Source organism: Engystomops pustulosus, chromosome 4, assembly GCF_040894005.1.
Source record: "Engystomops pustulosus chromosome 4, aEngPut4.maternal, whole genome shotgun sequence".
Classification (NCBI taxonomy): Eukaryota; Metazoa; Chordata; class Amphibia; order Anura; family Leptodactylidae; genus Engystomops; species Engystomops pustulosus.
In genome coordinates this window covers 10,922,815-10,939,788 of record NC_092414.1, presented here as the reverse complement: position 1 = coordinate 10,939,788, position 16,974 = coordinate 10,922,815, and the positions used below count along the sequence as shown (strand labels likewise).

At 42.8% G+C, this 16,974-nt stretch overlaps 1 protein-coding gene across 2 annotated transcripts; it reads left to right on the top strand.

Annotated features, from left to right (window-relative positions):
• Positions 1-935: 935 nt before the first annotated feature.
• Positions 936-15,593, top strand: LOC140126046 (aldo-keto reductase family 1 member C1-like). 2 transcript variants are annotated; one of them, XM_072145107.1, is made up of 9 exons: positions 936-1,094; positions 2,944-3,111; positions 3,237-3,353; positions 4,737-4,814; positions 5,031-5,153; positions 5,252-5,361; positions 13,958-14,123; positions 14,471-14,553; positions 14,673-15,593. In XM_072145107.1, exons 1-9 carry the CDS (start codon positions 1,008-1,010, stop codon positions 14,713-14,715), a joined length of 975 nt encoding a protein of 324 aa, XP_072001208.1. In that variant the 5' UTR covers positions 936-1,007; the 3' UTR covers positions 14,716-15,593. The 2 variants fall into 2 exon arrangements, with proteins under 2 accessions (XP_072001208.1, XP_072001209.1); XM_072145108.1 differs by lacking the exon at positions 2,944-3,111 and having other exon boundaries at positions 940-1,094.
• The last annotated feature ends 1,381 nt before the right edge of the window (positions 15,594-16,974 follow it).

Genomic DNA, 16,974 nt, shown 5'->3' with positions numbered 1-16,974 from the left:
TATGCAGTAATCTGCGCTTGGCTAAATATTTGACTAAATATTTTGCCAAACACAAAAACTACACTTTCTCCGTCAAAAACAAGTCCTCCTGTAGCCCCAATGATTACAAAATACAATCATTTCGCGTAAATTGTGAACGTTCGAACCGATAAAAGAATCAACTTTCCTTTTGTGCATATCGTTACTTCAAACAAAGACTGCGAGCTAAAAAAAATACATATCTCCCACAAAACACAAGACCCTAAAGAGCCACACAAATAAAAAAAAATGACAGTTCTTCAGTGATTTAATCTATGGATGATATCAAAGACACCAAACGTAAAAATTAATAGACCTTCTCCCACAAAGCAAAGAGCAGACAAACAAAAAAATCAGTTTTTCAAAAAACTACACTTTCTCCGCTTAAAAAAACAAGTCCTCATGTAGCCCCAATGATTACAAAATACAGTCATTTAGTGTAAAAATTAATAGACCTTCTCCCACAAAGCACAACAAACAAAAAAATAAAATCACAGTTATTCAGTGTAAAATTGTATCAAAACATAAAACCCAAGTCTGCATAGAAGCCCCTGCAATCTTGGCCATGAAGCAGTTAAGTTGTGGGTTTGTCCTGTACAGTAACATTCCTTTGTACACAATGACAATGCAGTAATCTTGGCGTCTCCGTGGGCTCCACGTCCGATTCTACGACGACTGCTCGGAATGCAAAAATTGTTACAAAGTGTAAAAATATTGACCTTGTGATATAAGAGGAACATAAACATAATCAAAAAGTTTCGAAAACCAGAGAGAGGACTGTGCAGCCTGTCATCACTTCTGCCAAAACCGGGACCCTGACCCCCTGACTGTGCCTCACTGATACAGAAGGAGGAGGAGGGAGGCAGGGCGGGACACCTCAGTCCTGAGCCGTGGAACCGGAGTGAGGGAGGGGCCAGGACTAGTTAAGGTCACACACAGTCTATGTGGAGAGCAGTGGTGTAGAGCAGGGCACTGGGACGGGTATCACTATGGCTCTGCAGTCAGACTCCTATGTGCTGCTGAATGATGGGCACCGGATGCCAGTGCTGGGATTTGGCACCTACGCTCCCGAAACGGTAAGTGAGTATATGGTGATGCCGGTAGTACCTGACATAGCACCGGATAAGAGGAATATCAGCAGATGTGACCATGCAGACTGCAGCCAGTGTTATATATTGCCCTTGGAGAGATGTGCAATCAGATTGTTAGTAGCAGCAGGACTGTGAAATATGGACTTCATATTCCATGATTGTAGAAATCTAGACGTGTCCTCATTCTGCTGGGTTCTGTGTTCTCTGCAAACAGTGTCAGGTTGTTGGCCGTGGTAAGATGTATAATCAGACCTTGGTGTTTATTGTTATTAGCAGCAGGACTGTGAAATATGGATTTCATATTCCAGGATTGTAGAGATTCGAGACGTGTCCTCACTCTGCTGGGTTCTGTGCTCTCTGCAGACATGGCTGGGTATTCTCATTGGAGAGCTGTGTTATTGTATTTTTCTGTGTGTTCATAGTAGCAGCAGGACTGTGAAATATGGATTTATATTCTAGGATTGTAGAAATGGGTGAGTTTCTACACACTACTGGGCTCTGTGCTCTCTTCAAACATTGTCAGGTTGTTGGTCGTGGTAAGATGTGTAATCAGACCTTTGTGTATGTTGTTAGTAGCAGCATGACTGTTAAATATGGATTCATATTCCACGATTGTAGAAATCTAGACATGTCTTCCCTCCGCTGGGCTCTTTACTCTCTGCAGACATGGCTGGGTATTCTCATTGGAGAGCTTTGTTACTGTATTTTTCTGTGTGTTGATAGTAGCAGCAGGACTGTAAAATATGGATTTATATTCTAGGATGGTAGAAATGGGAGTGTGTCTTCACACTGCTAGGCTCTGTGCTCTCTGCAGACATTGTAAGGGTTGTTGCCCATGGTAAGATGTGTAATCAGACCTTTGTGTATGTTGTTAGTAGCAGCAGGACTGTGAAATCTTTATATCACAATGCTGTAGAAATGGGAGCATGTCTTCACACTGCTGTGCTCTCTGCAGCCAGTGCTGGGTATGGTCCCTGGAGAGATGTGTAATCAGACTTATGTGTATATTGTTAGTAGCAGCAGGACTGTTAAATATGGATTCATATTCCACGATTGTGGAAATCTAGACATGTCTTCCCTCTGCTGGGCTCTGTGCTCTCTACAGACACAGCTGGGAATTCTCTTTGGAAAGATTTCTTATTGTATTTTTCTGTATGTTGATAGTAGAAGCAGGACTGTGAAATTTGGATTTATATTCTAGGATTGTTGAAATGGAAGTGTGTCTTCACTCTGCTGGGTTCTGTGCTCTCTGCAGACATGGCTGGATATTCTCATTGGAAAGCTTTCTTATAGTGTTTTTCTGTGTGTAGAGAGTAGAAGCAGGACTGTGAAATATGGATTTATATTCTAGGAGTGTAGAAATGGGAGTGTGTCTCTGGGCTCTCTGCAGACACTGTTAGGACTGTTAGGTTGTCTTTCTCATAACCTCCCTATCCTCTGGAGTCCAGTATTGAGTTAGAACTGGGGGCCCATCAGAGGATCCTTCGATTCTATGGTGGGCCAGTCAGACACTGAATAAGGGTAAATCCACTACCACTTCTCTGAAATATTGGTGGGAAATGGTGTCGTTGTGTCTCCTGACATGGTTCGGACCTGTTGGCCCATGTGGACATCTACAAAATTCCCCTACAAAAAAATTCCCTAACAAAAATATCAAGTGTTACATCCATCTTCTTAAATCAATGATCTGACTACGAAATGCACAATGTTGTCGGGTCCTCCAGAGATGAGGACACTTCTGTAATCTGCTGGTTTATAGATAAGCTTTACAACAGCCGCGCGTTAACCTATAAAACCTTCTTCAATGACCATGACTGGATCTTCTCCCGCACAGTACACCAAAGAGCAGGCCGGGGAGAGCGTCAAGGTGGCCATCGAGGTCGGATACCGTCACATCGACTGCGCCGCGATGTACGGAAATGAGGTGCAGGTCGGTGAAGCCATCAGATCCAAGATTAAGGATGGGACGGTGACGAGAGAAGACATCTTCTACACCGGGAAGGTAACCTTATGTTACTGGAAGCTCTAACCAAGCAAAGTGCTCTAAATATATTCGTTTTCTTAATAACACGCCCACGAGGGGGCGGAGCTTTAGTTAAAGGTTACATTGTTATTGTATTCCTGCAGTTATGGAATAATAACCAGGCTCCTGAGAGGGTCCGCATTGGCCTGGAACAATCTCTGAGGGATCTACAGCTGGATTACCTGGATCTCTTCCTTATACACACACCCATGGAGTTCCAGGTCTGTCCAGGAGTATTAGTACTGTGCTGTGTCCATATATACAGGATAGGAGTAGTAGTACTGTGCTGTGTCCATATATACAGGATAGGAGTAGTAGTACTGTGCTGTGCCCATATATACAGGATAGGAGTAGTAGTACTGTGCTGTGCCCATATATACAGGATAGGAGTAGTAGTACTGTATTGTACCCATAAATACAGGATAGGAGTAGTAGTACTGTATTGTACCCATATATACAGGATAGGAGTAGTAGTACTGTGCTGTGCCCATATATACAGGATAGGAGTAGTAGTACTGTGCTGTACCCATATATACAGGATAGGAGTAGTAGTACTGTGACGTGCCCATATATACAGGATAGGAGTAGTAGTACTGTGCCCATATATACAGGATAGGAGTAGTAGTACTATGCTGTGCCCATATATACAGGATAGGAGTAGTAGTACTGAGCTGTGCCCATATATACAGGATAGGAGTAGTAGTACTGTGCTGTGCCCATATATACAGGATAGGAGTAGTAGTACTGTGCTGTGTCCATATATACAGGATAGGAGTAGTAGTACTGTGCTGTGCCCATATATACAGGATAGGAGTAGTAGTACTGTGCTGTGCCCATATATGCAGGATAGGAGTTGTAGTACCATGCTGTGTCCATATATACAGGATAGGAGTAGTAGTACTGTGCTGTGTCCATATATACAGGATAGGAGTAGTAGTACTGTGCTGTGTCCATATATACAGGATAGGAGTAGTAGTACTGTGCCCATATATACAGGATAGGAGTAGTAGTACTATGCTGTGCCCATATATACAGGATAGGAGTAGTAGTACTGTGCTGTACCCATATATACAGGATAGGAGTAGTAGTACTATGCTGTGTCCATATATACAGGATAGGAGTAGTAGTACTGTGCTGTACCCATATATACAGGATAGGAGTAGTAGTACTGAGCTGTGCCCATATATACAGGATAGGAGTAGTAGTACTGTGCTGTGCCCATATATACAGGATAGGAGTAGTAGTACTGTGCTGTGCCCATATATACAGGATAGGAGTAGTAGTACTATGCTGTGTCCATATATACAGGATAGGAGTAGTAGTACTGTGCTGTACCCATATATACAGGATAGGAGTAGTAGTACTGTGCTGTGCCCATATATACAGGATAGGAGTAGTAGTACTGTGCTGTGCCCATATATACAGGATAGGAGCAGTAGTACTGTGATGATATTGATAGAAATAGACAGTCCTGGAGATGTGGATGAGGATATGGGTGTCCTGACCATTTACTCAGTTTGCTCCAGTTACATCCAGTTCTGCGTAGAATGTCTCCTATACAACCTAATCTAAAATCTTGATTATTTTCCCATTTTCTCCTCCAGCCTGGAGATAATCCTTTCCCTACAGATAAAAATGGAAAAGCGATTTATCATAACACAGATATCCGGGATACGTGGAAGGTAAAGTTATCCGTGCATCTCCCCTCCCCCATCCATATGTATTACATTCAGGCCTTATCACAGATACATGCAATACCTCATATCACCTGTAGTGGCCACTGCAGGTAATATCCATAGCTAAACCCCACCCCCTGATCAGATCAGCCAATCGTTCAGGTGATCTCAGAAACAGAACCCGTTTAAATTGTCGCATTGAAAATATTCCCTAATTTTTAGGCTCTGGAGGCGTGTAAGGATGCAGGACTTGTCCGATCTATCGGCGTCTCCAATTTTAACAAGAGGCAACTGGAACTGATTCTCAACATGCCAGGACTCAAGTACAAACCCGTCTGCAATGAGGTGACTATTACATTGGATGGGATTTAGAAACGATTACACATAATTATTATGGGCCGTAATCATCAGTGATCCTAATAGAAGGATTTATCTACAAACAGGTGGAATGTCACATATTCCTCAACCAGAGCAAATTACTGGAGTTCTGCAAGAGCCAAGACATTGTACTGGTCGCATATGGAGTCCTAGGGAGTAGCAGAGCCGAGGGATGGTAAGAATGGACTATTACACTATATTGGATGGTATCATAGGAAGATAGGATATAGCGGGTCATAAGAATAAAAAAAAATGCACTATAATACTGCCCCTTATGTACAAGAATATAACTACTATAATACTGCCCCTTATGTACAAGAATATAACTACTATAATACTGCCCCCTATGTACAAGAATATAACTACTATAATACTGCCCCCTATGTACAGGAATATACCTACTATAATACTGCCCCTATGTACAAGAATATAACTACTATAATACTGCCCCCTATGTACAAGAATATAACTACTATAATACTGCCCCCTATGTACAAGAATATAACTACTATAATACTGCCCCCTATGTACAAGAATATAACTACTATAATACTGCCCCCTATGTACAAGAATATAACTACTATAATACTGCCCCCTATGTACAGGAATATAACTACTATAATACTGCCCCCTATGTACAAGAATATAACTACTATAATACTGCTCCTATGTACAAGAATATAACTACTATAATACTGCCCCCTATGTACAAGAATATAACTACTATAATACTGCCCCCTATGTACAAGAATATAACTACTATAATACTGCCCCCTATGTACAAGACTATAACTACTATAATACTGCCCCCTATGTACAAGTATATAACTAGTATAATACTGCCCCCTATGTACAGTAATATAACTACTATAATACTGCCCCCTATGTACAAGAATATAACTACTATAATACTGCCCCCTATGTACAAGAATATAACTACTATAATACTGCCCCCTATGTACAAGAATATAACTACTATAATACTGCCCCCTATGTACAAGAATATAACTACTATAATACTGCTCCCTATGTACAAGAATATAACTACTATAACATACCTCCCAACTTTTGTGGAGGAGAAAGAGGGACAAAATGGCGGCGCGCGAAGCGCGCCGCGGCGATTTTTTTACCCACAGAAGCCACACCCTAGCCACGCCCCCTAACCACACCCCCTGGCCACGCCACTGCTCATACCTTCAACGCATCCACTGGCACCAATGTATATTTATGTATATAATTGGGGGGCATATTCCACTCCCCCTAGACAACGAGCATGCCCTCCTAGACAACGAGCATGTCCTCCCCTAGACAACGAGCATGCCCCCCCCAGACAACGAGCATGTCCTCCCCTAGACAACGAGCATGTCCCCCCCTAGACAACGAGCATGTCCCCCCCAGACAACGGGCATGTCCGCCCCCAGACAACGAGCATGCCCCCCCCCTAGACAACGAGCATGTCCCCCCCAGACAACGGGCATGTCCCCCCCAGACAACGGGCATGTCCGCCTCCAGACAACGAGCATGCCCCCCCCTAGACAACGAGCATGTCCCCCCCAGACAACGAGCATGCCCCCCCTAGACAACAAGCATGCCCCCTAGACAACGAGCATGCCCCCCCCTAGACAACGAGCATGTACCCCCCCCTAGACAACGAGCATGTACCCCCACCTAGACAACGAGAATGTACCCCCACCTAGACAACGACCATGTCCCCCCCTAGACAACGAGCATGTCCCCCCCCCCTAGACAACGAGCATTTCCCCCTGACCCCCCTAGACAACGAGCATGTCCCCCCCCCCACGGCTGTGTGCCCTTTTTTGTGTGTTTGTGTTATTTTTGTCTTCCAGGACCGTGCCTGCTGTGGACTGCTTCCGATTCGAAGGATTACATCGATGACCGACAGTTCTAACAAATAAAATGGTCAACGAGGGTGTGTCTGCGTTTTTTGTTCAATAAAATTTTCTGAAAACGGTGTGATTATTTATTTTTTTGCGACACTCTTCATAGTTTGCCGTAGTAGTGGTGCCGGCTAGGTGACGGTGCTCATTACTAAGGGCTGGCCTTAGTGTTTGCCTTAATTTTTTTGGCAAATTCACACTAACGCCCATACCATTACCCCGGTACCCACCGCCACCAGGGGTGCCGGGAAGAGCCGGGTACAAACCAGTACCTGACCGTCTATAGATGGTCAGGTAGTGGGGCGGCCGCAGGCTGTTATTGTTGCGCTGGAATAGCCCCCTAACAGTGGCCTATCCCAGCTCAGTAATGGCAGGCTGCTGCTGCTTTTTTGTATCAGGCTGATTTGAAAAATAGGGGCACCCCATGCCGTTTTTTCTTCAAATTTTTGACAAAAATATGCGTGGGGTCCCCCCTTTAAAGGGGGCTCCCAGGCTGTTTCCCCCATTTTTACAAAAAAATGGGGGGGAAAAACGGCATGGGGTGCCCCCTATTGTTCAAATCAGCCAGATACAAAAAAGCAGCAGCAGCCTGCTATTACTGAGCTGGGATAGGCCACTGTTAGGGGGCTATCCCAGCGCAACAATAACAGCCTGCAGCCGCCCCAACACCTGACCATCTATAGACGGTCAGGTACTGGTTTGTACCCGGCTCTTCCCGGCACCCCTGGTGGCGGTGGGTACCGGGGTAATGGTATGGGCGTTAGTGTGAATTTGCCAAAAAAATTAAGGCAAACACTAAGGCCAGCCCTTAGTAATGAGCACCGTCACCTAGCCGGCACCACTACTACGGCAAACTATGAAGAGTGTCGCAAAAAAATAAATAATCACACCGTTTTCAGAAAATTTTATTGAACAAAAGACGCAGACACACCCTCGTTGACCATTTTATTTGTTAGAAATGTCGGTCATAGACGTAATCCTTCGAATCCGAAGCAGTCCACAGCAGGCACGGTCCTGGAAGACAAAAATAACACAAACACACAAAAAAGGGCACGCAGCCACAGGGGAGGACATGCTCGTTGTCTAGGGGTCAGGGGTAGACATGCTCGTTGTCTAGGGGGGGGGGAAATGCTAGTTGTCTAGGGGGGGGACATGCTCGTTGTCTAGGAGTCGGGGGGAGACATGCTCGTTGTCTAGGGGGGGGAATGCTCGTTGTCTGGGGGGGGGGACATGCTCGTTGTCTAGGGGGGGGGGCATGCTCGTTGTCTTGGGGGGGGACATGCTCGTTGTCTAGGGGTCAGGGGGAGACATGCTCGTTGTCTAGCAGGGGGAAATGCTCGTTGTCTAGGGGGGGAAATCCTCGTTGTCTAGGGGGGGGACATGCTCGTTGTCGCAGTAAAGGGGAGGGGTCCTATGGAGCGCAGTAAAGGGGAGGGGTCCTATGGAGCGCAGTAAAGGGGAGGGGTCCTATGGAGCGCAGTAAAGGGGAGGGGTCCTATGGAGCGCAGTAAAGGGGAGGGGTCCTATGGAGCGCAGTAAAGGGGAGGGGTCCTATGGAGCGCAGTAAAGGGGAGGGGTCCTATGGAGCGCAGTAAAGGGGAGGAGTCCTATTGAGCGCGCAGTGAAAGCCATAAAAAACACATTTGATATTTTCCTTCCCGCTTCCCAGTACAGGGCCTGGAATATTTAATACTGTCACTAGGAAGTATAATTTGTTACGCAGAAACAGGCCGCACACAGCTCTGTACGTGGAAAAATAAAAAAGTTATTGATTTTTGAAAGTGGGGAGTGAAATATGGAAACGCAAAAATTGTTCCGTCAGAGTAATGGAGCAGACGGCCGTGTATGACCATTCTGCTCCATTACTGTCATAGAGCGATGACATGGACCTTATGTGGACCCCAACAGACCCCTTGTTTTCATGATCTATGGGGGTCACATCACTGAAACCCCCACACATCAGCAGGTTAAGCCCTGTCCTATGGATAGGGCCTAACTTGTATTTGTGGGAAAACCCCTTTAACCCCTTAACGCTCTGCGCCGTAGCTCTACGACGCAGAGAGTATAAGGAGTGTATGAAGAGGGCTCACGGGCTGAGTCTTCTTCATACAAGGTGGGGGGTTTTGCATGTTGCAGAAAACCCCCACCGCTAATAACCGCAGTCGGTCATTGTCGCCGGCAAAGTCTTTTTTACGATCGCTGTGCCCCCGAACGTCATCGGGGGCGGCGATCGTTTGCCGTGGTAGCCTCGGGTCTTCTTTTGACACGAGGCTACATGGCTTCTGCAGGTTCGTTACAATGAGCCAGAAGTATTGCAGTATATGGTAGGAGCGATCTGACCATCTAGGGTTAATGTACCGTAGATGGTCTAAGAAATAGTGGAAAAAAAAGAAAAAACAGGTTTTAAAAATAAAAAAAATTTATAAAATATTAAAAATTCTAATCACCTCCCTTTCCCTAGAACGGATATAAAACATAATAAACAGTAAAGATCACAGACATATTAGGTATCGCCGCGTCCCAAAATGCCCGATCTATCAAAATATAAAAACGGTTACGGGCGGCGGTGACCTCCGAGGCGGGAAATGGCGCCCAAATGTCCGAAATGCGACTTTTACACCTTTTTACATCACATAAAAAATGAAATTAAAAATGATCAAAATGTCGCACAGACCTCAAAATGGTAGCAATGAAAACGTCGGCTCATTTCGCCAAAAATGACCCCACCCCCAGCTCCGTGCACCGAAATATGAAAAAGTTATTAGCGTCAGAAGATGGCAAAAATTTTTTTTTTTTTTTTTTTGCACACATGCGTTTAATTTTTGAAAATGTATTAAAACACAATAAAACCTATAAATCCGGTATCACCGCGATCGCACCAAACCAAAGAATAAAGCTGAGGTGTTATTTTGAGTGCACAGTCAAAGTCGAAAAAACTGAGCCCACAAGAACGTGACATGTGCGGTTTTTTAAAAAATTTTTTCCACATTTGGAATTTTTTTCAGCTTCGCAGTACACGGCATGTTAAAATAAATAACATTACGGGAAAGTAAAATTTGTTACGCACAAAATAAGCCCTCACACAGCTCTGTACACGGAAAAATGAAAAAGTTATGGATTTTTGAAGTTGGAGAGCGAGAAATGAGAGAAAAACCCTGCGTCCTTAAGGGGTTAAGGGATTAAGTATATGGTACAATAAAAGCAGAATAGAAGGGCACTGGGGGGGTTAGGGATGGGGGCAGGGGGTCTATGGAGGAAAGTGTTTAACCCTTTAGCTGCTGCCTGCAGTCACTGTAGAGTACCTGTTATCACACTGCAGCAGCTGCACACACTCGGCTCTGCTTCATCAGACGAACTTCAGTGAGGAGCAGGAGGAGGAGGTGGGGGCAGGGAGCCATTGATGTAGCAGTGCTGGAGAGTTCCTGCCTGCACGGAGGATGATCCCCTGGGGCTGCTGTGCAGGGGCAGTGCAGAGAACATGACACTCTGCACTGCTCCATCCATCCATCCATCCATGTGCCTGCAAGTGGCAGCCTGAGGACAGGGAGGGCTCTGCCTCCCAGGGGAGGGGATGGGGGAGGTGCCGGCTCTGCAGCAGACAGCCCGGGAGCTGGAGAGGAGGAGGACGCTGTACCCCGCCCCCTGGCTTCTCTGTATCCTGAGCAGGACGGGGGCGGGACTCGGGGGCGGGACTGGGGGGGGGCGGGACTCGGGGGCGGGACAAAACGGAAAAATCCGTGAAACCGCAAAAAAACCGGGACTTTCACTTAACGGTCCGTGCAGGCGGGACAAGGGTTAAAAAACGGGACTGTCCCGCCCAAAACGGGACGGTTGGGAGGTATGACTATAATACTGCCCCCTATGTACAGGAATATAACTACTATAATACTGCCCCCTATGTACAAGAATATAACTACTATAATACTGCCCCTATGTACAAGAATATAACTGCTATAATACTGCCCCCTATGTACAGGAATATAACTACTATAATACTGCCCCCTATGTACAAGAATATAACTACTATAATACTGCCCCCTATGTACAAGAATATAACTACTATAATACTGCCCCCTATGTACAAGAATATAACTACTATAATACTGCTCCCTATGTACAAGAATATAACTACTATAATACTGCCCCCTATGTACAGGAATATAACTACTATAATACTGCCCCCTATGTACAAGAATATAACTACTATAATACTGCCCCTATGTACAAGAATATAACTGCTATAATACTGCCCCCTATGTACAGGAATATAACTACTATAATACTGCCTCCTATGTACAGGGATATAACTACTATAATACTGCCCCCTATGTACAAGAATATAACTACTATAATACTGCCCCCTATGTACAAGAATATAACTACTATAATACTGCCCCCTATGTACAAGAATATAACTACTATAATACTACCCCCTATGTACAGGAATATAACTACTATAATACTGCCCCCTATGTACAGGAATATAACTACTATAATACTGCCCCCTATGTACAGGAATATAACTACTATAATACTGCCCTCTATGTACAAGAATATAACTACTATAATACTGCCCCCTATGTACAAGAATATAACTACTATAATACTGCCCCCTATGTACAGGAATATAACTACTATAATACTGCCCCCTATGTACAAGAATATAACTACTATAATACTGCCCCCTATGTACAGGAATATAATACTATAATACTGCCCCCTATGTACAAGAATATAACTACTATAATACTGCCCCCTATGTACAGGACTATAACTACTATAATACTGCCCCCTATGTACAGGAATATAACTACTATAATACTGCCCCCTATGTACAAGAATATAACTACTATAATACTGCCCCCTATGTACAGGAATATAACTACTATAATACTGCCCCCTATGTACAGGAATATAACTACTATAATACTGCCCCCTATGTACAGGAATATAACTACTATAATACTGCCCCCTATGTACAAGAATATAACTACTATAATACTACCCCCTATGTACAGGAATATAACTACTATAATACTACCCCCTATGTACAAGAATATAACTACTATAATACTGCCCCTATGTACAAGAATATAATTACTATAATACTGCCCCTATGTACAAGAATATAACTACTATAATACTGCCCCCTATGTACAAGAATATAACTACTATAATACTGCCCCCTATGTACAGGAATATAACTACTATAATACTGCCCCCTATGTACAGGAATATAACTACTATAATACTGCCCCCTATGTACAAGAATATAACTACTATAATACTGCCCCCTATGTACAAGAATATAACTACTATAATACTGCCCCCTATGTACAAGAATTTAACTACTATAATACTGCCCCCTATGTACAAGAATATAGCTACTATAATACTGCCACCTATGTACAGGAATATAACTACTATAATACTGCCCCCTATGTACAGGAATATAACTACTATAATACTGCCCCCTATGTACAGGAAAATAACTACTATAATACTGCCCCCTATGTACTGGAATATAACTAATATAATACTGCCCCCCTATGTACAGGAATATAACTACTATAATACTGCCCCCCTATGTACAAGAATATAACTACTATAATACTGCCCCCTATGTACAGGAATATAACTACTATAATACTGCCCCCTATGTACAAGAATATAACTACTATAATACTGCCCCCTATGTACAAGAATATAACTACTATAATACTGCCCTCTATGTACAGGAATATAACTACTATAATACTGCCCCCTATGTACAGGAATATAACTACTATAATACTGCCCCCTATGTACAAGAATATAACTACTATAATACTGCCCCCTATGTACAGGAATATAACTACTATAATACTGCCTCCTATGTACAAGAATATAACTACTATAATACTGCCCCCTATGTACAAGAATATAACTACTATAATACTGCCCCCTATGTACAAGAATATAACTACTATAATACTGCCCCCTATGTACAGGAATATTACTACTATAATACTGCCCCCTATGTACAAGAATAAAACTACTATAATACTGCCTCCTATGTACAAGAATATAACTACTATAATACTGCCCCCTATGTACAAGAATATAACTACTATAATACTGCCCCTATGTACAAGAATATAACTACTATAATACTGCTCCTATGTACAGGAATATAACTACTATAATACTGCCCCCTATGTACAGGAATATAACTACTATAATACTGCCTCCTATGTACAAGAATATAACTACTATAATACTGCCCCCTATGTACAGGAATATAACTACTATAATACTGCCTCCTATGTACAAGAATATAACTACTATAATACTGCCCCCTATGTACAAGAATATAACTACTATAATACTGCCCCCTATGTACAAGAATATAACTACTATAATACTGCCCCCTATGTACAGGAATATTACTACTATAATACTGCCCCCTATGTACAAGAATAAAACTACTATAATACTGCCTCCTATGTACAAGAATATAACTACTATAATACTGCCCCCTATGTACAAGAATATAACTACTATAATACTGCCCCTATGTACAAGAATATAACTACTATAATACTGCTCCTATGTACAGGAATATAACTACTATAATACTGCCCCCTATGTACAGGAATATAACTACTATAATACTGCCTCCTATGTACAAGAATATAACTACTATAATACTGCCCCCTATGTACAAGAATATAACTTCTATAATACTGCCCCCTATGTACAGGAATATAACTACTATAATACTGCCTCCTATGTACAAGAATATAACTACTATAATACTGCCCCCTATGTACAAGAATATAACTTCTATAATACTATTCATTTGGTTATTTTCTTTCATTTTCTGCTGGACAGGATTGATCAGAATTCCCCCAAAGTTCTTGAGGATCCAGTGTTAAATGCAGTTGCTAAAAAGCTGAGACGCACCCCTGCCCAGGTCGTCGAACGATATCTTTTACAGAGGGGAGTTGTCGTCCTTGCAAAAAGCTTCAGCCCACAGAGGATCAAAGAGAACTTTCAGGTAAAAAAGGCAAATATAACTATAATAACAAAGACAAGAATAGTGCAAACAGCGAAGAATTGTCACCAGAGACGGGTCAAAACCAAGAGGACAAACACAATACAAAATCACAAGACCAAATGATAGTCATAAAACAAGCAGAGGGTCACAATTACCAGGATGCAGAGCACAGAATAAAAGGATAACAGCGGGAACAGACTGACATATCAGCGCCTCCTCTGCCGCACTGCACGGACAGAGGGTGACATAGGCTCAGATGTAAAACCTTGTTTAGCATATTTATTATATCTATTAGCAAAAGTACATATTTCTAAAGATTTTTATTACCAGGATTTATTTTCTTCCAGGTCTTCGACTTTGAATTAAATGATGAAGATGTGAAAGCTCTGGACGGAGTCAACACGAACCTGCGTTACCTGACCTTAGATGCGTTAGTGTCATTTTGTTCGTTGCGGCTACATAAATCTTGAATGCTTTTATAAAATTCTTTGGCATTTATTGGTTTATTTTTAATAAAATTTTATTTTTATTTTGTTTTTTTTTTTTTAGATGGAGCGATCACCCTAAGTATCCCTTTCATGATGAGTATTGAACACACTGGAGATCACTCTGATTATTTGACCACTGTCCCCTGCCCCTGGTGGTGACAGATGTTGGGTCAGTCCCTGCACCAAGTACCTTCTGTCCCATTTCTTGTCACTTTTTATAACAACCAGATTTTGCTGTCCCTTCTTCAATGGTTTCCACCACATATGTGATACTGTACACGTACTGTAAATCTTTAAATCCTCCCAAAATTGAAAACATAAAACTAAAATGCGATTAATCCCCTGAGTCCTCCTGTATCTTTTATTCAATTCAGCCTGAATAACGTCTATTTAGTCTCCCTTATGGATAACAGAAGGAAAAAAGTTGAAAAAATAGTGGAACTGCTATGGGTCCCTAACTTATGCTGTGGTGGCATTAATTATGCACCCATGGCGGTCCCACTACTTTATAAACAAACACTGTCCTCTTAACTGGTAGTTACTGCTGTTGGGTCAGTCTCTGCTCTAAGTACCTTGTGTCTTTCTCAGTTTCTGTAACATCCAGATTTTGCCTTGCACTTTCCAATGATTTCCATTACATATTGTAATCTGAATCCTCCCAAAAAGGAAAAAATCAGAAAAAAAGTTGAATAACACTGAAAAAATCGTGGAACTGCTATGGGTCCCTAACTTATGCTGTGGTGGCATTAATTATGCACCCATGGCGGTCCCACTACTTCATAAACAAACACTGTCCTCTTCCCCTGGCGGTTATTGCTGTTGGGTCAGTCTCTGCTCTAAGTATCTTGTGTCTTGTCAGTTTCGGTAACATCCAGATTTTGCCGTGCATTCTCCAATGATTTCCATTACATATGTAATATATTATAAACTTTTGAATCCTCCCAAAAATAAGAAAAAGAATAAAAACTGAACTGCGATCATTTCTGCTGTATCTTTTATTCAATTCAAGATTTACACCATGTATCTAGTCTCCCTTATGGATGCCAGAAGGGTGGAAAACACTTTACAAAATGCGGAACTGCCATGGGTACCTCACTTATGCAATGGAAGCATTGATTGGGGCACCTCTGGCCAATCATAGCCATGGCTAGGGACGTGAATTTGTCTGATTGGCTGTCCATATGCCAATCTTGCAATATGTCAGGGTTGCGTGGGACTCACCCAAACAGAAACTTCGGGTCCGCTCATCTCTATTTGTAACCCATATTCAATAGCTTATTTCAGAGCAGACAAGAAAGCACCTGTAGGGTTATTTTGTAGGGGGTGATAAGTATTGGTTTCCTGTAATAATTGAATATTGAGCTTTCGACATAGCCCAGCATGAAGCAACACCACTCCTCCCCCTTGTCCGGCGCTCGTACTACTAAATCCTCATTGTTCTGTTATCCCAGGATAGCCAAAAGTTCTCTCTTATGTTTAATCATATTAGTGGATTTACTTAATTCCACAAGATTGTGTTCCACTCGTTCTTGAAACGCGTCCATACTAGGGATTCTAGAGGCAACCGGATAGGGTGAAGAGATGGGTTTACTCAAAGAGGTATTTGGGTCCGATTTGGGTCCGATTTGTCTACTGTTGATTTTCCCTGCAGTCACCGTAACATTGCAGGTTCCAATTGGTCTCGAAATAAAATTTGTTTCCACAGTTTAGGTGTGATAGACAACAAACGTAGTAGTAGAGGACTATCCCAAGCCTCTGGACAGTAGATCTTGTTGCAATTCAGATATTATATAACTTGAGAGATTATATATGGGACTCTATGGGGCAGACTTACTTACCCGGTCCCGGCACGATCCCGCGGTGCGTTGTCCGACGTGGATTCGGGTCTGGCTCGATTCACTAACATCGTGCGTCCGAGTTCCTTCCTGTGTCGCTGGTGCGCCGAGGTCCGCTGGAGTTTACCTTCTTCGTCCCGGTGCATGAGACCAATTAGAGAATATGAGATCCATAAGATGCATATTGCACACAATGACACTCTCCAGCTCCTGCGACATGTCATCTACACACACACTATCAGATCTGCTGTGCCTTCCTCCCCCTCTCCGGATGAAGAACTTATCTCGCTTCTGCCTACTGGACGTCAGTGTCTGTGTATCAGTGTGCGTTCCATCCTGGAATGCGGGGGGAGGGTAGATGGAGAGAGAAGCTCCATGAAGCCTCAGGCAAGTTGCCTGCTGACCCTAAAGTCAGAAGATCCAATGTTGTGTACAGCAGGACTGAAAGAGACAGGTTGGAATTATATCTGTGAAATGCTGCATTTTTGTTAATAATAGTGAATTACATAATGGGGCACATTTACTTAC

Bases quoted from the DNA above. Each gene is read 5' to 3' on its own strand.
- LOC140126046 (XM_072145107.1), top strand. From the start codon at position 1,008: ATGGCTCTGCAGTCAGACTCCTATGTGCTGCTGAATGATGGGCACCGG. The intron at 1,095-2,943 runs GTAAGTGAGTAT...TCTCCCGCACAG, and splicing joins GCACCTACGCTCCCGAAACG to TACACCAAAGAGCAGGCCGG. The intron at 14,554-14,672 runs GTTAGTGTCATT...TTTTTTTTTTAG, and splicing joins CGTTACCTGACCTTAGATGC to ATGGAGCGATCACCCTAAGT.